Consider the following 22794-nt stretch of genomic DNA (forward strand, 5'->3'; position numbering starts at 1 on the left):
GATGGGAGGAGAACAAGGGTAGGCTGTAGAGACGACTGATCTCGCAACCGGAGGCAGAAAGGTCCTAGTCCAATCAAGGCCTTATTAGATTATCGGTGAATGTCTTTTCCAAAGTCCCACTTTTAGTGTCTACTCTAGAAGCATACTGCTGTTAAGGGGCGTCTGTTCTAGATCACAGCAAAGGATGTCACAGAATATGGTGGTCACAGCAGTGGATGCCTGCTCTAGAAAAAAGATTTGAGTGTCTACTCAAGAATAAGTTGATTGGGTGTCTACTTTTCTCCTTCTCTTTCCTTTCTACTGCTGTGATTCCTTTGACCACCTAATAGCTGACTACTGCTGCTGAGATAGTAAAGTCTTTGATTGGGTCCTTGCTCTCAGAGAGGGGATTTTAGGTGAGTTCCCATACATATTAAGGAAATATGACAAGTTAGCTTTGTTTCCCGGTCATATTACAAATCTTATGGCAGATAGGCACTGTAGCCAAGTTATTTTGTAAAAATAGATGTATGCTTTCTGCCAAGTCTCAAAATATGAATGTTACAGTGTGGCGTGTAAGTTTAATGCATAAAGCCTAGTTGTCATAACCAACTGTATGAAAGTGCATATAGTTGGTTTGTATTCCACAATGAGGCTAATTTAGAATGTAACATTTTCCCTGAGTTGCACGGGGTGCACACCTGCTCTTGAACAAGCAGAAGCCGAATATGAGTTTTGTTCTCCAGGCATTGTGATATCCCTAGGTTGTATTATGTTCCATGTACATTATGATGCAAGTACCTCTACACAGAATACTGCTTGTAAGTCTGGGGCCTCTCCCCAATGCACCTACAAAGGGGGAAAGGGGCCATCTCTGTTTATATAGGTGTGCATGGATTGGACAATGAAAATAGGCCATGATGCGTCCCACCTTCATGGAAGGAGGTATGGTTCGTAAGTTAATTTTTCTAGGGTCCAAAATCACGTGAAGAAACGGCTTGGACTGTCAATCAAACGCAGGATTCCACCAGTGACGTTATCCTACATAAAATAGTTGCATGCTCGTGTCATCATCGATTACCCAACAGAGCACTGAACGGGGAGATATTTCAGCAGTTACATATCCTGTTCCTTCATCCTGTCACTTGTTTCTCTCGTTCTACTTCCTTCTTCCCCATCATACTATACTTTATCTCTGCAGGTGTAATGGATAACCCTTTGGTCATGCACCAGCTCCGTTGTAACGGTGTTTTGGAGGGTATCAGGATCTGCCGGAAAGGTTTTCCTAACAGGATCCTTTATGGTGATTTCCGTCAGAGGTGAGCAACCATCAAAGCTCCTGGGGTGTCTTTGTAGAGGGGGATAGGTTCTTTCAGCTTCCAACTTGCACATCTCATTGCTGAGCTCTTGCAGTTCAGAGGTCATTGTGTCTCATGTGGTGTCAGTGCAGGTTATCCATTTGTTAACATGAGATTGACACAGTTTGCTCCTTTTCCAGATACCGTATTTTAAACCCAGCTGCTATTCCAGAGGGGCAATTCATTGATAGCAGGAAGGGGGCAGAGAAGCTCCTAGGGTCTCTTGATATTGACAACAGCCAATACAAGTTTGGCCACACTAAGGTTAGTCAACTGTTTTCACCTCTGTATTTTTAATCTTTTGTATGTTTTCTATATTGTTGTGGTATCACTGCTCATACCCTTAATGTTTGCTAACACTCATCCCCTGTCATTGTGGTCAGAGGTATGTGGTCCTGTTCTGCTGGAAGTGCCCTCCTTTAAACCCTGAACACTCCCTGTTACTTGCTCCCCAGCAAGGTCTTTGGAGGTGCAGGTGCAGTTCCCTTACTTAGCATTTCACGATGTCTTTATGTTTTCTTACTTCACAGGTGTTCTTCAAAGCTGGTCTCTTGGGTCAGTTGGAGGAGATGAGAGATGAACGCCTGTCCCGCATCATAACACGTATCCAGGCACAGTCCCGCGGACAACTGATGAGGCGGGAGTTCAAGAAGATTCTGGAACGGAGGTAAGTGAAAACCCCAAACCACTCTGGCCATAGTTTTAGTTCTGGAAAAATGTATTGGCAAGCTGTTGTGATAGGGACATGTATGCATAGAAAGCTCCTAACAGCACACTAACCGTTGGGGTGCAAGTCACTAACCATCGGGGTACAAGCCAACTGTAATTAATGCACCTTTCCACAATAGAGGGGGTATTTGCAAAATTGGCAACTCATGGAAAACATGGGAAAAGGCTAGGAATCTCCACTGATGTCCCAAATCAATAGTCAACATTTTCACCCTGCGTCTTCTCATTGCTCATTCTTGCTACATCCTCCTTTGTAAAATAACCACCATTTCCTTTTTGTTTCTCAAGCACCATTCACTACATCCTTTCATCTTAAATTCGCAGGCATGTGTGATTGCATTACCAGCTAAGAACTATTCTGGTTGCTTATGGGATGTTAATTGCTTAGAGAAACATACTATATGGCCAACATTCCAGTGTCTTCTTCCCCTCAATAGGATATTGTTGGTAGTGAGATGTATGCACCTGAGTCTAGCCTTCCCATGTTTTCTTTCTTCTCACCTCGAATATGGTTAGCATTTAGAGGTAGACTCTGGAATGCCGGATCTGAATAGCTGCCTCCCACACATGGAATGTGATTGGGAGTGGGAAGACAAGACTGGAGTGCCAACCTGCTATGTCATATGAAGAGTTTGGGAATCGTAAATCATAATCCAAGCCCTTTCTAGTGAGACACATAATAGTGTTTTCAAAAGTCCAACTCAACGTTTCTTTTTTGTGTTTTTTTTCTTCTCACGAGATTAGAGCAAGATTAAGAAAAACAAAAATGAAGGCAACCTCATGTTTGCTTTCCTTTTATGTGAGGTGACTGATTTTGGAAAGGCTTATGAATAGTACAGGAACTTAACCTCATTCCCACACACATGTTGGAGAACAGTGACTTTAATGTCTATTTTCTGTCCTCGTCTATAGGGATGCCTTACTAGTCATCCAGTGGAATATCCGTGCCTTCATGTCAGTGAAGAACTGGCCATGGATGAAGCTATATTTCAAAATAAAGCCACTGCTAAAAAGTGCTGAGACTGAGAAGGAGATGCAAACCATGAAAGAGGAGTTCCAGAGGATCAAAGAGGCACTGGAAAAGTCAGAGGCTCGGCGCAAAGAGTTAGAAGAGAAGATGGTGTCTCTGCTTCAGGAGAAGAATGACCTTCAGCTCCAAGTGCAATCAGTGAGTCACAGACAAACATTTATTCTTGGGGCCTTTCTGGTCAAAACCTCAGGCTCGGGCAGAGGTATTACCACGAATGACTTGAGGAAACCAGAGTTCTAAGTTCATTCTTTCTGTTCTGTGTGTGATACATTTCAAAACTTCTTTGGGAGAAGACTTGATGTGTTCTGAAACATCTCAGTGTTTAGCAAACAAACTTCTTTCATGCTTGATCAAACAAACAGCAGTGACCCATGGCTGTAATGTCATCTTTGGTGCAGGCTTTCTATGGCACAACTAGAAGTGGGTCAGTAATAATAAGGATTTCTATCCAATTCCTTCCTACTAATCACTCAACAGGAGCAAGACAACCTCAATGATGCAGAAGAGCGCTGTGACCAGCTCATCAAGAACAAGATCCAACTGGAGGCCAAGGTGAAGGAACAGACGGAGCGCCTAGAGGATGAAGAAGAGATGAATGCAGAGCTGACAGCCAAGAAGAGGAAACTAGAGGATGAGTGCTCGGAACTCAAGAAGGATATTGATGACCTGGAGCTTACCTTGGCCAAGGTGGAGAAGGAGAAACATGCCACAGAGAACAAGGTGAGGCTGCTATAAGCTATGTCTTTTACATTATCTTCCAAAAACAGGTTGTAGCACCCTTCATTTATGGATCTGTCTAGCCTTCTTCTGCCTCACTCCAAGAACACAATGATCTCTTAGAAGATCATGAAATCTCTCACATCTTTCTTTCCCTACAATCTAGACAATGAAGACATTTTACTCATGATGTTTCTTGCCATTTCAGTTTCCTCCACTCAGGATAAGTTAGGACTGCAGAACACCTTGCGGCACAATGCAATGTAAGGCCACTGATAACTGCATATGTCTCATATTCCTCTGTACAAAAATAATATGAGCCCTCCTATGTTCACGCTGTCTCTTGCCCTTTAATTTTACCCTTTCTCAAAAAACATGTGAGGCCTCTTAAGGTCACTGAGTCTGTCTCACTTTACTCTCACTGTAACCATAATGAGGTTTCCTAAGTTCACCGAATCCCTCTCACCTTCCTCTCCATAAGAGTGGTGAGGCTTCCTGCTGTCATGGAGCCAATATCCACTACCTCGTCTTCTCACTGTGAACAAGCTTGGCCTTCTATGTTTATGTTATGTCTCTCCTTTCTCCATGGAATAAAACTGAACCCGAACTCTCATCCCTTCTTTTGAATATAAGGTAAGGTTCCTTCTACAATAGTGGCCTTTTTCTTCTCAATGATGTTTTCAATCTGAATATGTCTTTCAATCTCTATTCCAGCTATGTTATTAGTTTTTCTTTTTTTCCATTTCTCTTTCTCTTTTTCTGTCTCATTTATTTCTCTTTCTGCTTCGTCTGTCGGGATTTTACCCTTCTTTGTCTATTTCATTCTTGTTGTGTATTTGTTACTTAATTTTTCTCCTGAGGCACCACCTTTTATCGTGTTTCTGTCAGTCTTTGTTGCTTAACATTGTTGGCCTCATATTCTTGCATATTACTTTCCTGGTATGTTTCCTTCTCTTTTTATTTTCCATTTGAATGTCCTGTTTCCCCTCTGTTTCTTTCTGCTGTTTGTTTAAAGTTTTTCCTTCTATATTTTGCTTTGAATATGTACCATTTATTTTGCTCTCTTTCTTTCAGACTCACTATGTATCATTCTCTTTGATTTATCTTACGTTGCCTCTCTTTTGATCTTTTTTTCTGTATTTGAGCTAATGGCCTGTTCTGTTTCTCTTTTCTCACGTTATCATGCTTTCTTTCCTTTTCGTTGTTTTTTTCCCTCTTTTTGCTCTTCTTTTCCTTGTTTATGGATATTTCACCAACCCCTTCCATCTACCTTTATTCTGTTTTGGATAATCTTTAGCACTCTTTTAAATTGTTTTACTCTTTCCATTTGCCTCTTTCTCACAATCATCCTGTGTTCACGTATGTAAAAATTTTCGTTCTCTATTTTCCTTTGGTACTCTATTTTCTCTGCGTTTCACTATTCATTTGTATCTCTTCTGCGTGTTTCATAATCACAAACTATCTTCTACTGTCTTGCTCTTCCAATTACCTTATTGGATTTGAAATCCGCTATATTTTACTATTTCTTTTCTACTTCAAATCCTTTACGTTATCATTTGTTTTCCTTTCGTCCTCAGAAGCTCCCATTACTTATAATTAATTGTTGCCCTTCTTCTCTGATATTCATTATCATTTTCTGTCTTTATCTATGTTCACGTTCCCCCTCCCTGTCAGCTATTCACATTCGATTTACTTTTCCACTTTCTATGTGGCTATAACTTTCTGCCTGCAGACGTGGGATCAACAAACAGCTGCTCTCAACACTGGTGTGCAGATAATGCTTTCACATATAAAATTAAGTGTGATAAATTTATATTTCACCTTTGGTTTTTGCAATGAGAAGCTTTGCACTTGAAGATTCATATTGAAAAGGATTTAAACAAAAATTATGCCAGAACTCTTTTGAGAGGGAATTCTACCGCTAAAAGTGGATTTTTTTATTAGAATCGAGTCTTGCTGGATTTTTTCCTTAAAAGTAAAAGTTTATATACTTTCGAAGTTTGATACATTCTCTAAAAAACATAATGAAGTCTGAGGATGGAAGTCTAAATTTCACACAACCTTGCCAACTATGCTTATGCGTAACTCAAGGAACTTTCTCTTTCCCCTCTCAGGTGAAAAACCTGACAGAGGAGATGGCCGGCCTGGACGAGATTATCGCCAAACTGACCAAGGAGAAGAAAGCCCTGCAAGAAGCCCACCAGCAGACCCTAGATGACCTTCAAGTTGAGGAGGACAAGGTCAACACCCTCAGCAAAGCCAAGTCTAAGCTGGAGCAGCAGGTGGATGATGTACGTAATCTTTCAGGGTGCCTGAAGGATTTTCCTGTTCATTAGAGGCAACCCCTTGAGGCAGTTCCTCCTCTCTGAGTCATCTCCATTTTATAATGAGCAGAGTGCAATTCCATGATGAGCATCACTAGAGAGTGTGAGGGTTGTGCTGAGCTTTTGGGTGTTTGCTCGGCCTGAAACTAATTCCATGGATGAGTGAGTGAGTGACTGATGACAATCCAATAGTGCACTACATGCTGTCAGTTTTTGGGCAGTGCACTGCCAATTTCCTGCATAATGCATGCTCACCCCTACGACTCATCTCACCACTAAAACTGAAAGAGATGGGGTTATTGATTGTGGTGTGGGTTGATCAAGAAGCAATCTCCCAGGCAACCTCCCAGTTTCCTAACTCAGAAGGTGTTTGGGTCAAAAGGGCATTATTATATAAGTGAAGGGATCTTGGAGTTTCCTGCTAGTAGGTTCACACTGGCATTTATGGATCAGTAGAAAGCACTGAACTAAGCCTGCCATTCACTGGAATGCAAGTCCAGCTGTGAGCAGACTATCAGTCCAATGATGTTGTGTCCAAGGGTTTAGCAACCCATTTCTGACTTTTCATAAACTTCAGTGGTGATACAAAATATTTTAGTCACATAGGCAGTTAGAGGGATCCATCAAGCTGCACTGATTTGTTTTACCTGATGGGCAGCAGATCCTTAGGTTGAATGTTTTGGTATGATCTCTGTGGTGGTGGATGTAATGTATTTCAAAGTTTATCTAACATGCAGACCACAACTAAGGCACAGTATTTCAACAGCACTATTAGTGGTTTTGGGTCTACTGCCACAGCATATAAGCAACAATACATACATAACTTAATATCAGATAAACATTGTATAAGTTAGTTGCATTGGATAGGGCCATTGTAGATATTAAGGACCAGCTGAGTGTTGAAGATGTTGGATTGAAATTAACTCATCACTTCAAAGAGGAGTTTAACATAGATATCAAACCAACAGGGAGAGAAAAGATAACCCTGGAGGGCACAACACATGATCTCAGAAGAGGGTAACTGGCATGGTCTATAAGCTGTGCAACTCCATAGGAAAGAAGATAGCTAATCACTGGAAGTCTCAGGTGCTCTCACAGAAAGATGGTGGGCTAGTATGGGGTGGGCTCACAGTAAGATAGTAGAGTATGGTGGAGTGCAACACTCCAGCAAAGACCAAGGGCTAATATCATTTCAAGAAAGTGCCTCCGAGAGATGTCCTACAAATTAGACAGATCTCATGTTTTACGTGGAATATCTCTTTCTCAAGGAGTTCAAAAGAGCTGTATTTCCATGAAATATATTAATTTTGGGAGCCTGTGATGTGACAATGTCTCTGTGGCTAATTAGATTTGGGGGATTTCTGTGGTTAAGATGCAAAACAGATGCTTTAGGTGTTCTCAAGGTTTAAGTCTGTCTTGTGCTGGAAAGATTAATTAGGTTGGCACTGGGTTTCTCTTCATTGAGGATCCATGCAAAGTGATGTTCAAGTGAAAAATAATTTGGGCTTTCCTAAGTATGAGGGTTCTTGTGCTGCAGATGGTAAGTTAAATGGTTTTTGATTAAGTTTGAGAGTTCCATGGAGCTGAGAATATCTGCTGTTACACAGGTTCAGTAACAAACATGTCTTCTGTATTTCTAGGTTGCCATTCTGTTCCTATGTACAGGTTTTGCTTCCATGTGAGGCTCGGTCTGCGCTTCACAATGGTCCAATAAAATAAAATGTGAGATAATAAAATACAAATAAAAAATGTTATGAAGGTATTCTGATGTTGGAATACCATGAGTTTGAATATCTTTAATTCTGAAGGGATTTCTCATTTGGGGAAGGCTTTGACCGCCAGAAGCTGGCTGGCGGTAACGGGTGTCGTGGGGCCCCTGCAGGGACCATGCCAAGATTTTCAGTGTCTGCCAAGCAGACACTGAAAATCGAGACGGGTGCAACTGCACCCGTCGCACCCCTTCCACTCCGCCGGCTCCATTCGGAGCCAGCATCCTCATGGAAGGGGGTTTCCGGCTGGGCTGGCGGGCGGCCTTCTGGCGGTCGCCCGCCAGCCCAGCGGGAAACTCAGAATGAACGCCGCGGTCTTTCGACCGCGGTACGGTCTTCTGGCGGTTCCCGCCAGGCGGGCGGCTTCCGCCGCCCGCGGAGGTCAGAATGACCCCCAAAGTCTCTTCAAAATTCAAAACGTTTATTTATTAACATGCAGAAGCGTTTTACCTTAGTGCATAAGATTATATCAGTGGATGAAGAAGTATTTTTTTAAAGTGATAGTTTTTAAAAATGAACATAGAAACATTCATGCCTCCTCGAACCCTGACAACAATGCCAGTATTGAACTAAGAGGCAAATCAATTGTCCTGTCAAACCCTCTGGCTGTCCTGGGTTCTTATTATACACGGACAACGCTATACTTTATGTAATCAAATACAATAGAATGTTTTGTTCGGTGCATATCATGAACACAGATATTTCAATTTGAAATGAAGAAAAGGTAGGCAAAGTGAAATAAAACAATTGCCTAGGATCACACAATTTGGTCACGTGGGGAAGGTGGGTTTTTGGTTTTGCATTGTGCAATTCTATTTCATTCCATTTCGATAATAAAGTTACTTTTTGTTTTTTACACTTGACTCTTCCGAGATAGTGATAGCAAGTAGAGAAGGCTGGTAAAGAGATAACAATTCAGATACTGCGTACCACAGTATGGTCAAATCTATGACTTTTCTATAGACTAAAGGATTCATGTAGAGAGCAGGATGGACTGGAACCCTCAGAATAACTCAATGACTCACTGACCACACTATGTACATGCTTTACCTCCCCAATGCCCACTTTACCCTCAGCCTGCAAAGAACTCACTCCCATCTTGCTAGCATCAATGCAGCCCCCTGGCACACCACAGGCCATATTTTGTAGCCCTTGGAAGATGTGTGTGAGTACCCATGCTTTAGCTTGATAGAATATCTGTAAATGTCAATTTGATTTTGTTTAGCTGGAAGGATCACTGGAGCAGGAGAAAAAGGTACGCATGGACCTGGAACGGGCCAAAAGAAAGCTGGAAGGAGACTTAAAGCTCACCCAGGAAAGTGTAATGGATCTTGAGAATGACAAGCAGCAGCTAGAAGAGAAACTAAAGAAGTGAGTGGCCCCGGAACACCCAAGTGGTAGGAAGAGTTGTGGTGGGTGGGGAAGGAGAACACGTGGTTGAAGCTAGAATGATAAGAAGACAAGACCAATAATGCTAGTCGAACACAGCATGAGCATTGTGAAGAAGGAAGTAGGAGGTAAGAACTGTCAAAATAAGTGTAGGCAGACTGGGACCTAAGGCCTGCAAGTGGGAAAAGACAGAAAAGTAAATTCAACTGAAAGCCACTGAAGAGCAAAAGTGGATTGTCTCAGAAACTGGAAACAGGAGAAACAGATGGGATGATTAAAGGAAGGGATATTAGAGAATATGTGTGTGTTGCGGGGGTGAGTTTGCCAATTAAAGAAAGTTGGAGCAGCCTAAAAAGTTAAATAATGGGAAGCAGCTAATGGTGGATCCTGTTGTCTCTGCAGAAAGGAATATGAGATCAACCAACAGAACAGCAAGATTGAAGACGAGCAGGTTATTGCTTTGCAGCTGCAAAAGAAGCTCAAAGAGCTCCAGGTATGTCTGGATTGCCTCTCTTTCAATCCCGTCTTGTTTCCCTCTTTCAACATTTACACTGGAATGCTTGAGCCTGGGGAAAGAATGCTCAGTTCAAGTGAATTTGTCAGAGATAGCTCTGTATGGCATTAAACATTACAGCTATTTTACCCCACCAACCTAAGACTTTCATTATGAGTGTCTACTTCATTCTCATGGAACTGGTAACAGCAGTTACTGCACCTATTGGAACTATGGGATCAGTAGAAATACTGTTGATCTGTTTACTTTCACCCAGAGATTTTGACTGCTAGAAGCAGCTAAAATCTCTGAGGGAAACACAAGGAAGGTTGAAAAATGGGGGATTACTGTGGGAATTGGATTGAGAGTTACCACTTACCTGGTAAATTCTCATATCTCAGGGAAAATCTAAGGGTGTCTCCTGTAATCCTTGTAATTCCACACTCCCAGAGGTACGAAAACCTTCAGTTTCAGTAACTCTGCCAGTTGAATTACACTCTAAAATCCAGGGCACTTGTAATGCGCCACTACATATCCTCATCTGACTAAGAGAAATAAATATAGGGAACTACTTTCTATAGAGTTCCTCTCTTGTACTCACATAATTATTTGATTTTCTGGTCCACCCCAATGTCCTCCTGTGAATATTTTCGAGATCTCTTGCTCTCCTCTGATTTCCTGCCTCAACCCCATAACTTCCTTTGATTTTCTTGTCACCCGCAGAATACACTGATTTCCTCTCCATCCCCACATCACCCTGTTTCCAGACATTTCAACAATATTTTCTTTAAATACTGTTTGCAGCATCTCTACAGCAATACATTTATTTCCTTCTCTTTTATGATTCCTCTGCTTCAAATTCAGTGCATACTGAGCTCTAAACGGAGATATCCTATGTCAGTCAGTACCTCACATCAGATACAGCTATCTCATTCTTTTTTCTATCTGTCCTAGCCAGATGTTCACCTACTACCCCCATCTCTCCCCTCGCCAGAAATATGGCTGGTGTAGAGCGCCCCCAGTTTAGATCAGGGCTCTCCAATGAGTAGCTTGTGAGTTGATGCTCTCCAGCATGCAACCCAGCTAACTAAATTAAAAGCTTTTGCTTGGTTGAAATAATAAATATTTTTGATTATGCTTTTGTCAACCCCTTCAACCCCTTCAAGGAAAATAGTTTTTGCATTGTAGGTAGCATTTGAGTCTGTGCAGATTAAGTAGCCTTGTGGAAGTACATAGATTCTGATGTGATGATGCCTCCTGGTACAACTAAATCTCAAAGCTTAAAAGCCGTGAGATCCTGTAGATATAATCCTCTTTAAGAGTGAGTCATACTCCGTTTTTTTTTCTTCCTTCCTCCGAGGCCCGTATTGAGGAGCTAGAGGAGGAGTTGGAAGCAGAACGTGCCGCCCGGGCCAAAGTGGAGAAGCTGCGCTTGGATCTGTCGCGTGAACTGGAGGAGATCAGCGAGCGGCTGGAGGAGGCAGGTGGTGCCACCTCTGTCCAGGTGGAGATGAACAAGAAGCGAGAGGCTGAATTCCTGAAGATGAGGCGGGACCTAGAGGAGGCCACGCTGCACAGTGAGGCCACTGCAGCTACTCTTCGTAAGAAGCATGCAGACTCTGTGGCTGAGCTGAGTGAGCAGATCGACAATCTGCAGAGGGTGAAGCAGAAGCTGGAGAAAGAGAAGAGTGAATTCAAGCTGGAAGTAGATGACATGGCATCCAACATGGAACAACTCGTGAAGGCTAAGGTATGTCGCCCTTTGGAAATTTGTGGTGTCTCATGCTAAAGCCTATTGAATGAGTGAGCCAATCCTAGTGTCGTCACTGGAGACTGTCAGGGAAATCCTAGGCATGTCCTCATAATAGCCATCACATTTCCTTTCTTGCATGAACCTTTTCTGTTGTTGACCTTATGAAGGTTAATCTGGAGAAGATGTGTCGTACCCTTGAAGACCAGATGAATGAGCACAAGTCGAAGCTTGAGGAGACCCAGAGGACCCTCAGTGACTTTACGACCCAAAAGGGGAAGCTACAGGCAGAAAACGGAGAACTTTCCCGACGCTTAGATGAGAAGGAAGCCCTGATCTCTCAGATGACCCGTGGCAAGCAGACCTACTCCCAGCAATTAGAGGACCTAAAGAGGCAACTGGAGGAGGAGGCAAAGGTAAGTGTTTGCCAGTAGTTGTGTCACGTTCTTTAAAAAAAATAAGAAACAGAATTCAAGGAAAATACTGGTCACTGATTGGATAACCAATAAGTGTTGACACAGTTGATCAACTGCAGTCATCAGTTGACCAGTGGATTACCGTATTCTCTTTTTTGCATTAAAAAAGATATCAATTAATTAATCAGTCAATAACATTTGTAAAGTACCCGGCTGCTTCAGCAGAAGCATCCTGGTGCTCAAAAGCAGAGACCGAGACACAAATTTGGTCAAAAAAACAGGATTTTAATTGTTTCCTGAAGTATTTCTCAGATGCGGCCATGCGAACTTTGATATGATATGATAACTACTGGACAGTTTCAGCCAGAGGTCTGATATTGGTTTGGTTGTGCTCTTCGCACCTAGGTAAGAGCAGTGGTAGACTACAACTGAAACCAAGACCCTGCCCTTTAGCCTGTCTCAAGTGGGAAAAAAGATAATGCTCTTAGAACTGCAGACCCAAGCTCTCATGAGTACAAATAGCCATCTCTAGACAAAGTTCAGACATTACTTCTTGGTCTTTGTCGTGCAGTGGCTGACAGTGTGGAGAAAATCAGCAGATTTGCTAGCATTCAGGTCACTTTATAAGGCTTGTTGGGCTATGGTAGAGGTAGTCACAATTTAGATGTTATAAACATTATTAGTTATGCGGCATGTTATTTTATCACTGTAGTTAACTGCATGGATTTGTCCTTTTGCCTTACTCTCCCAGGCCAAGAATGCCTTGGCCCACGCTGTGCAGTCCGCCCGCCATGACTGTGACCTACTACGTGAGCAGTATGAGGAAGAGCAGGAGGCAAAGGCAGAACTACAACGCATCTTGTCAAAAGCCAACTCTGAGGTGGCGCAGTGGAGGACCAAGTATGAGACGGATGCCATTCAGAGGACTGAGGAGCTTGAGGATGCTAAGTGAGTGCATTGTCCAGCATGTAGTATATCGTATGATTTGGGGAGATAAACCTATACGATCCTTCAAACTGCTTGTCCTTCCAGCAAGGAGGTAGTGTATACTTGCAACAGAAGGCAGTGCATCATCCAACAGGAAGATGTGTATCGTCGCACAAAATGGGCGTATAGAGACATAGTACTTAGAACCATAGCACTTTCTCCAAAGCTTAGACTTTCTCTTCAGTGGGTATTATAAAGTCTTTACTATTCTAGTGATTTTGGTATGGTTGCCTCTGTCTCAATGATTTTACTCGACCTGTCATACCGTCGGAGTACTTTATTCTGGACCTGTCTTATCTGCTCATTTATTACTTCATGATCTGCTTTTCTCCTTAATACTTTATCCATGAATGGTGCTTAATTTCTTCTCACCGCCCCAAAGGCTTGCTTAGTTTGCCAGTCTTTTCTCAGAGGCTTGATGCATCCCTTTAGCAATTCAACTGTGCTTTCCTTGTAGCCGCAATACCTTTTACTTGACCTCCAGGACTTTCTCCAAGGCCTACCTTGTCTCGCTATGGCCTTCTCTGTCCAATTATCACTTTTCGAGGAATCTTGAATTATGTTATTTGTTCAAGGTCAACCCTTTCTCCTCATTATTTTCTTAAAGGATTGCATGTATCCTCATTACTTTGTCCAAGATATAAACTATTTCCTCGGTTGTTTCCTGAAGACTTCTCCTATCTCCTTTTGGCCCATTGGGTCTTCCTGTCAGACATTTTGAGTGTAATCTAGAATTCAGTTTCCTGATTATGTTCTCTCCAGTTTGCTCTGAAGTTGTTTCTATTATTTACTTCTCAAGCATCATCATCGTCATGTCTCTTGAATCCATTCTGTGTCAGAGTTTAGTGTCTGGGGATATTTATTTACTATGTATATTCTTGGGTAGCGCTAATGTTCTCTGTACATTCTCTAATATTACCAATCTTGTGAGTCCATTTGCTATCCCACATTGAGTGGCCTGAGTGTACTCTTGGCTAACATTGATGTCCTGAGTGTTTTTCCTAATTATGTCTTTTTTGTGGCTGAACATAACCTGGCAGGCTCTTCTGTCCATATTGAAATTCTTTTGACAAATAAGCTTTTTGCTTGGATTATGTCTGAAACTGTCATATAAGACGAGCATAAAGCTTGTTGGTTGAGAGATAACTCGCCGCTGAAACACTGGGAAAGTCTGGGCAATCACAGTTATGGGATGGATGTTTTAGACAGGTATGAGGAGATGCAAATGGGGTGACAAAGTTGGTGCTACTGCGGACATGGAGGGGAAGTCTGAATTTACATATATATGCATTTGTGTGGCATTCATATAGCGCAAATCTAGACCAAAGTCACAATGGCGCTATACGTGGTCCAGAGCAAATACAGCATATGATTGGAGAAGTTGCTGGTTTTTAAGCATGAAAGTGGGGTGTTACTGCATCCTGGTGTGGGCTTGATAAAGACGTGTGTCTTCAGCTATTTCTGAAACGGAAGCATGGCCAGGGCGGTTCTGATAGATTGGATTCATAGATGGAGAAGCCCTTTTGCTTTGGTTTCTTTTTTTACTTTTTTGCTCCTCTTCGTCTCAAACCTGATTGTAGTCTGGATGCAGGTTTACTGTGAACCAACAGACTATAAGCTTGTCAGCCACATAGGCAGTGACGCCTATTGTGATGGCTTTGTAGATGAAGCAGCCGGTTTTGAAGATGGTACAGGTTGTCAAGGGCAGACAGTAGAGTCATATACGGTGGGGATAGTACATGTGCTGCTGCACACAGAATGCTTTAAGACAAGTGTAGAGGCTGTGGAGCACAGCATTGCAACCATCCAGATGCACAGGTATGAGCACTTGAAGGGCAGTTCTGAACTTGCTGTCTGAGGGGAATGGTTTTGCTTAAGCAGAGAGAGCTAATACTAGGCCATCTTTGTGTGTTTTTTAAATATGTTCCTTGTGGGTGAGATCGACATAGAGAGTGAATCTGAACTTGGCTTCCTATAAACTAGCACCTACTGTAACTCAATATGTTCTATTGAAAATCTACTGGATCCTCACTCATGACCAAACTAACTACATAATTCATACAGACTTTACCTAGTCTACAGGCTAGGATACAGAATTTACCTAGTCTCCATAAACAATAGACTTCAAAGAGTTGTTCTTGTGACAGACTTTCATGTCCCACAGACACAAATAGGTTATTATTAGACATGTCAGCTTTAAGGTGGTCTTCCCCTAAACTTTTTGCCTACTCCCCTCCTATTTGCTAAAATTTGCTTTGGTTGGCTTCAGGACTCGGTGCACTTTACCATTGATAGCCAGCGATAAAATGATTGTTCTCACTCCTTAAAACATGATAAAATTGGCCTACACATGATTGCCACATTTCATTTACTTATAAGCCCCCAATAAAGTGGTAGGACATGCTCCTATGGCCTGTAACTTAAATGCTACTAGTGGGCCTGCAGCACTTGTTGTGCCACCCACTCAGGTAGCCTTTTAAAACATGTCTGGGGCATGCCATTGCAGCCTGCATGCAGTTTTAAACTGTCGGTGCATCCTGGCAAAATAAACCTTTTGCCAGTCGCAAACCTCCCTTTTTAATACATATACGGCACCCCTAAGGTAGGCCATAAACAGCCCATATGGCAGGGTGCAGTGTATTTACAAAGTTGGAAATGTACTTTTAAGTTTCACCTGTATTGGTAGGGAAACCCCCCCCCAAATTTATATTTCACTACTATGAGGCCTACGTCTCCCATAGAATAGCGTTGGGTTTCTGTTAGGCCTGTTAGCCTCAGGGAAGCTTTTTGCCTGCTTGCTTTCATTTTGTCTGGATTTTTGCTCTGTTGGCCTTAGGACTCTGTGCACTTTGCCACTGCTAACCAGTGCTAAAGTGCATGTGCTCACTCCCCTAAACATGGTTTGATTGCCATATACCTGATTGGCATATTTAATTTACATGTAAGACCCTTGTAGAGTGGTAACCATATACCTAGGGCCTATAAATTAAATGCTACCAGTAGGCCTGCAGCACTTATTGTGCCACCCACTTAAGTGGCACCTTAGAAGTTGCCCCAGGCCTGTCATTGCAGCCTCAAGGCAGTGTCCCACTGCCATGTCGACCTGGCATTTAAAACCCCTTGCCAAGCCTTAAACTCCCCTTTTATTACATATACATCACTCTTAAGGTAGGCCCAAAGTAGCCCATAGGGAAGGGTGCCGTGTATTTAAACGGAGGGACATGTACTTTTTGGTTTTACATTTCCTAGTGGTAAAAACTCCCAAATTAATTTTCTCACTACTGAGAGGCCTGCCCCCCCCTCCCAACCCCCCACCCCCACAGGGTAACATTAGGGATTCCTGGTTAAAATTAATAAGTTGTAATTCCTAAACCAGAGGTGGTAGATGTGTCATGTTTGGTACCTACGAACTTAAAACGATAAACCCTCTTTAATGGTAAAGTTGGATTTATCATCACAAGATTAAACATGCCACTTTTAAAAAGTTGACATTTCCCTGCCTGTAGCCCTCTGTGCCTTAGGTCACATGTCTGGGTGTAACTGAGAGTTGGGACTTTGTTAATTCATCTCAGACAGTCACACAAGGGTGGTATTAGCAGAGCCTGAATGGGCCATTAACTGACTTAATGGGGGCAGAGCTAAGCACAGCCACACCTACAACTGAATAGGCTGGGCTCTGCCACCACACAATAGGCTTAATGACCCTGTATTGCCAATGCAGCCAGCTAGGAGACAGGGCAGGGGAGCCAGGAAATTCCTGGAATTTCAGAGAATCCTTCTGGAAACTTCTCCCAACTTCTAGAAGCAGTGCACCAGGGTATAACAAGAGTGCTCTCAGACCTTCTCCTCAGTTCACTACTGGACCTGTGGAAGGATTCTTAGTGGCCTGCTGCTGTGTCCTACTGTGCACTCTGCCAGACTGCTGCTGTACCTGGAAGGACTGCTTTGCAGCCCGGTGCCTGATTGGGACCTTCAGAGACCAGCCCTGCTGCAGAGCCCTGCATTACCACCTATACCCAGGGCTAAGTGACTCCAAGAGCTAGTTCAGCTGGTCTCCTGTTTTGAACCACAGGGTCATAACAGGCTCCCACCATCTTAAACCTGCACCTGGCCCAGCCAGAGTGAGTCTTGCACCCCAAGAGGTCTCCTCCACTCCTGGACCCTTGGTCGTGGGGCTAAAGCTACCTAGGTGGCCATTTTCTAAAACTGAATTTTGAACCTTAAACTTTACAAATTCACAACTCTGGTTCTACTAATTGGATTTTCGTGATTTTTATGTCAAATAATTTCTAATTTATTAACATGTTCTCCAGTTTTCTAAATTGGTTTAGGATTTTTATTGTGTTGTGTTTTCACTGTGTTGCTGTTTGTGTACTGAATGAATACTTAACACATTTCCTCCAAGTTTAGCCCGACAGCTTTTTGTGCCCAGCTACCCTTGGTCAAGCACAGGTTAATTTAGTGACTTTTTTTTAGTTCACCCTGCAAGGGATTATGGCTGTTGCTTGACCAGGATTTACACCCCAGTCAACCAACATCCCTTTCTCACAGTTTCATTGTTACGTTTAATAAGTGATAACATTTGTTTGGGAACAGGTAGAAATGTCATGTTTGGTCTAAAAAAATTGTAATTTAAAATCCTCTTTAGTGCTAAAATCAGATTTTAAGTCACCATTCTGAAAATACCACTTTTAGAAAGTTGGAATTTTTCCTGTCCTAATCATTAGGTGGATGCAGCCTGTGTCTTGGGTAACATGACTGTACTTGGAGTGGCAGTTGGTCTTTGTGTATTCCTCCCAGACAGTGAGACAAAGGGGGACTAGGTGTTGGCAAGATGGGACATCCTGCTATGATGTAAGGGGCAGAGCTGCTCCCTGTCCCACTTACATTTCAAAGAAGCTACATCAGCACACTCACAAAGAACTTCACACCAGTCTTTTGTCATACAAGACCTCTCAGAGCCTGGGCAGGGAGGAAGGAAATTCTAGAACCATCTGTGGGCCGAAAATTCTGGAAGGTGCTTCCACTTCCACTTACCCACTCTACAATTGACTTCTGGACCTGCTGAGGACACTCAGAAGGCCTGCCTTGTACTTCAGAGGACTGCCCTGCTGCTTGAGCACTGCCGTGCTGCTTGACCCCAAGACCACCACAGTGACTCCAAGGGCTAGTTGGCTGACCTCTTGTTCTGAGCTACAGAGACAACAAAAGCTCCAACAACTTGAAACCTGCACCTGGACCCTACCTGAAGTTAGTCCTACCCTCTAAGTGGTGCCCATCCAGTCCTGGAGCCTTGGTGGTGGTGCTAAAGGTGCCCAAACAGCCAAAACCAAAAACTTGGGATGCAGAAAATTTTCTGCCAAAAAGTGCTCTGTGATCTGACAGGAGATACCGGACCTACGTGCTTGCCAATCTGCCCAAGGTGCATCACCGGTTAGCCAGACTTTGTGGTAGCTCCAGCTAAGTTCTTCTTTGCAGCAGAAAATCCTGATCAGCGCTCCTCACAGAAGGGCTTTCCCACCTCATGGAGCACTTCTTTGGCTACAGCCTGCAGCCTCGGCCCGCTGGAGATTTTCGACTCCAGAAAAGTGCCAGAGTTTTGAACATAGAAATCTTGACTGCGACTTTGCCGCTTCCTCCTCGGACACCACCAGCTGCCTTGCCCTGCTGAGCTTTCCCTTCTTAGACATTTTTCCTCAAACCTTCTTCTAAGTCCGAAGGCAAGCTGAAACTGGGCCCAGTACATCTCGGATATCCAAACAGCTCTCTACTGCAGGCAGCCATAAGTTCCTCTTTGCCCCAGTCTCATGTGACTAGATGTTCACGGCTGGCGCTTTGATATTTTATGAGCTTGTTTTTACTGGAAACTTTAAAAACTCATAACTCCTGTTCTACTGATTGGATTTTCTTCATTTTGATGTCAAATATATTTTTTACATGTTTTCTGATTTTGTGCTGTCACTTCACTACAGTTTGTGTGCTGCATAAATACTTAACTTAGTGCCTCTACGTTAATCCTGACTGGTTTTGTGCCAAGCTACCAGACCGCTAAGCACAGGTCAATTTAGTGACTTCTGTGGTTCACCCTGACAAGGATTGTGATTGTTGCTTCAGAAGTGTTTTCATGGCAGTGTTGGCCTATTGTAGGAATGCAGAGAAGCCATGCCATATAGTAGCAAGGTGAAGGTAGAACTGCCACATAGTAACAGGGCACTAGTTTGCTCAACTTTAGTAGAAAGCAGTGTTAGCAGTGCCCTGTAGATGAAGGCAGTGGAATTACTGATTCATAGTAGGAAGACATCTATTGTGCAATCCCTTATTAAGGAAACAGGATTACCTCTAGCCTGTAGGGTCTTCAGTTGAGTGCTACAGCGATAGCTTGCTTCCACATCCAATGCAATGCTCTAAGACGGTGGAATCTGTCTATCTCTGTGGCATGTCCCAAGGCAGACCAAATTCTGGATGGAGTTGTTCCCACCAGCAGGTCAGATAGTAGTGCTCTGACCTAGTGTTGGGCGACCATTCTTCTAGGAGACCGTCTGCCAAAAGGGGCCCGTGTAATTCTTCTTTCGTGATTCCTCAACAGGAAGAAACTGGCCCAGCGGCTGCAAGAAGCAGAAGAAGCAGTCGAGGCTGTGAACGCTAAATGCTCTTCATTGGAGAAAACTAAGCACCGGCTGCAAAGCGAGATTGAAGATCTTATGGTGGACCTGGAGCGTTCCAATGCTGCTGCTGCTGCCTTAGACAAAAAGCAAAAGAACTTTGACAAGGTGGGGGGAAGAGGCCAGGATACTGATAGCACATGAGGGGCATGATGGGTGAGAGAGAGGGAGTCTGAGAAGGTAACAGAGGGCAGAGGGATAGGAGAGATACAAGGAATGGGTAAGAGTAATGAGAACTAGTAGGCCATGCATTGCGCAGATGCGCATAGAGAAAAAGGTCACTTGGCAGATGAGCATTCTAGGAAATACATTCAGAGAGGTGGTATTTGCACACCCTACACTCATGCCCTATCCACTTTTTCAGGTCTTGGCTGAGTGGAAGCAGAAGTTTGAGGAGTCCCAGTTGGAGCTGGAATCATCCCAGAAGGAAGGGCGGTCACTGAGCACTGAGCTGTTCAAGTTGAAGAATGCCTACGAGGAATCACTAGAACATCTGGAAACCTTCAAGAGAGAGAACAAGAACCTGCAAGGTCGGGAACTTGCCTATGTTAGTGGATGGCTGTGAGCATGTTACTGAACTCTCCTGGTGCACAGTACCCTGTAACACCATAATGAGCCACAGGTGATGGAGCATGGCCTGGGCAAGAGAGAAGTCACCCTGAGTAACATGCTGGGTTGCAGCAGGTGATGCTTGACTGGAGTAATATTAAAAATTGCCCTAAAAGCACAGTGCATTGAACACCATGTGGTACAGCGAGTGGATGATGCTCATCCAGGGTATAAAGTGCAGCACTTACATCAGAAGACCACCTTAAACACTATGGGATGTGGGAGTTTGGGCACAGAAGGTTGGACATGTCTAATGTAAACAGAATAGCAAGTGCAGAGGCACATCATTCCAAACACCTTTAGGTGAAGGAAAGGGTATTTCCTTGAAATGGGAGATAGCATCTGCAGCAGCAAAAGATTCCTAATAACATACTAGGTGCAGGGGATGAGCATGTCCACGTTATGGGGAATATCTCCCCTTCTCTCTTTTGAAACACATTTTTTTTTGTTTTTTGTTTTGTAATCACTGAACAAGAGTTATTTCCAAATGTAAACACTAAGAAGGTAACTTGAGTGTCTGTAGCAGATCACTAAAACAGATCTCTAGCATCAAAGCAAAGAGTTGTCATTTTCCAAATACAAATTCAATGTATACCAAAGATGCATGCATTACACCCTAGGCCCAACAACTCAAGCACTTATATGTTATCAGAAGTGGGGTAAATCATTTAATTCATGCCTAAAGAGCCTGTTCTGTTAGCAACGTAGCTTAGCAAATTTCTGTGGGCAGCACTGTGCAGCGTACGATGATCCTTCATCAACAACACACCAGCCCATATTAGGCCTGGAGTACAGCAATAACCTCTAGCACAATCAGACGGCCCCAGTGTTGTGCTGTACCTCTCCTTCCTACAATTATCCCTGTATCACTGAAATGAGCAATTTATATTGAAAGGGCACACTTGTCCCATATACCAATAACATTATTCTGCGTGACTCATCCATTGGAATACCAGCTACCGAAGAGTGTATGGAGCGCCAGTCCCAAGATGACGTATTTTTTTACACATCCTTTTCATGATCACTTTGCGTAGTGTGCGTTGCACAACACAAATTCTAAGGCTTTACCCTACTGCCTAAACCAAAAGCTATGTATTTATTTTGACAGAGGAAATCTCTGACTTGACGGAGCAGCTGGGAGGAAGTGGAAAAAGCCTTCATGAGCTGGAGAAGCTGAGGAAGCAGCTGGAGCAGGAAAAGCTGGAGCTGCAGTCTGCCCTGGAGGAAGCCGAGGTGGGTTTGCCTAACCTTCTTACTCAGGATAAAAGGCCACTCCTAAGGGAATGCTTCTGATGTTATGTCATTGCTAGAAGAGAACATTGTAGGTTATAGGATGCTATCATTTGCAGTTGGGCCATGAATATCTCAGCGCACCCACAATTTTGCCCTTTTGCCTGGTTTCCTGGACCTCGCTTCTAAGACCCTGTCAACAGAAAAAAGCTACAGCCCTTTAAAGACCACTTCAGGATTTCCAGAAGATGGTGCACTTTCCTAAAGTTAGGTATCAGCCTGGAAGTGCATGCCTGGGCCCAGGATCCTGTCTCTAGAATGCTCTCAAACGTTCCCTACCACCTCGAGTGAGTGTGAAGCAGTGGACTCTGCATAACAACACCTATTATATAACTGACAAGAGACAACTTAGTTTGTAGGTTATACTCTCTCTCTCTCTGTTAAAACTGTCATTTTTTTCTTCTCCTTATTCTTGGAGCTAAACAAATATCCTTTTTTGACACAACCTCAGTCCTTCTATAGCCCAATGAATTCCTTGAAACCTGAGCGCTTAAGAGTACTCTATATCCGCAAACAAATCTTACAAATCTTTTATGGCCTGAAATTAAGTTTTGTCTGAATCCAAAGATGTGCAGCATTGCCGAATGGTTAGTATTGGCCTTTAATCTGTTCTCGGGAGTACCTGAACGTGGGCCCGGTGGTTTCTTAGAAAGTACAACATAATTATGAAGAAAATAAAGATGATTCCTCATTGTTTCATTCTAAGGCTTTCCATTGTAGCCTCTGTAACCTCAGAACCCTAATGGCGATGCAAGGATCTCCATGAATGGGCACATGAATCAGGGCTGACAGTTTACCTGGAAATCCCAAAAAGGACAGATTATCCTTAGAAGCACAGACAAGAATATACACCTGGTCTACAAATAAATAATGATTTAAGGATTGTAATAAACATAACTACAGGATGAAACAGCATTAAGAGCATAACATGACTGGCACGGTATTGCTGGCAGGATTAATACATTGAGACTGAAGTGCAGAAATCAGTTAAAGGAACAACCTCCCCACCCCCAACAGCACGAAGCATTAGTGAATACGAGGGGCTCTGGTAGCATAAATGGAAGGTAACCACCCTCAGAATGACCATCACAGATGGTTGCCTGGGGGTGTTGCAGTGCGCTCTGCATCTTCCTCACTGGCAGAGAGATCCCACAAAGATGACCTGCAGCTTATGTGGCACAGCCAAGGAAGATCTGTTGCATCTGCTCTGCACTTGCAAGGAACGATCAGAGGAACAGAGGCAGCTGCTAAAAGCTTATTTTAATCTAAGAGGAATCCGCAAACGGAGACAG

The 22794-nt window shown here is 43.2% G+C and overlaps 1 protein-coding gene across 1 annotated transcript in view; it reads left to right on the forward strand.

The window, feature by feature from the left end:
* LOC138299694 (myosin-6) overlaps positions 1–22794 on the forward strand; it is a 95839-nt gene that overhangs the window by 54919 nt on the left and 18126 nt on the right. Inside the window, exons 19-32 of the mRNA XM_069238182.1 lie at positions 1181–1298; positions 1478–1601; positions 1868–2004; positions 2979–3234; positions 3574–3816; positions 5928–6104; positions 9132–9277; positions 9698–9788; positions 11149–11538; positions 11709–11954; positions 12706–12902; positions 19528–19711; positions 19968–20133; positions 21321–21445. Coding sequence (XP_069094283.1) covers positions 1181–1298; positions 1478–1601; positions 1868–2004; positions 2979–3234; positions 3574–3816; positions 5928–6104; positions 9132–9277; positions 9698–9788; positions 11149–11538; positions 11709–11954; positions 12706–12902; positions 19528–19711; positions 19968–20133; positions 21321–21445 — 2600 coding nt within the window. The remainder of the gene's footprint in view (positions 1–1180; positions 1299–1477; positions 1602–1867; positions 2005–2978; positions 3235–3573; positions 3817–5927; positions 6105–9131; positions 9278–9697; positions 9789–11148; positions 11539–11708; positions 11955–12705; positions 12903–19527; positions 19712–19967; positions 20134–21320; positions 21446–22794) is intronic.

The sequence above is a fragment of the Pleurodeles waltl genome, chromosome 6 (assembly GCF_031143425.1).
Source record: "Pleurodeles waltl isolate 20211129_DDA chromosome 6, aPleWal1.hap1.20221129, whole genome shotgun sequence".
In the NCBI taxonomy this organism is placed as follows: Eukaryota; Metazoa; Chordata; class Amphibia; order Caudata; family Salamandridae; genus Pleurodeles; species Pleurodeles waltl.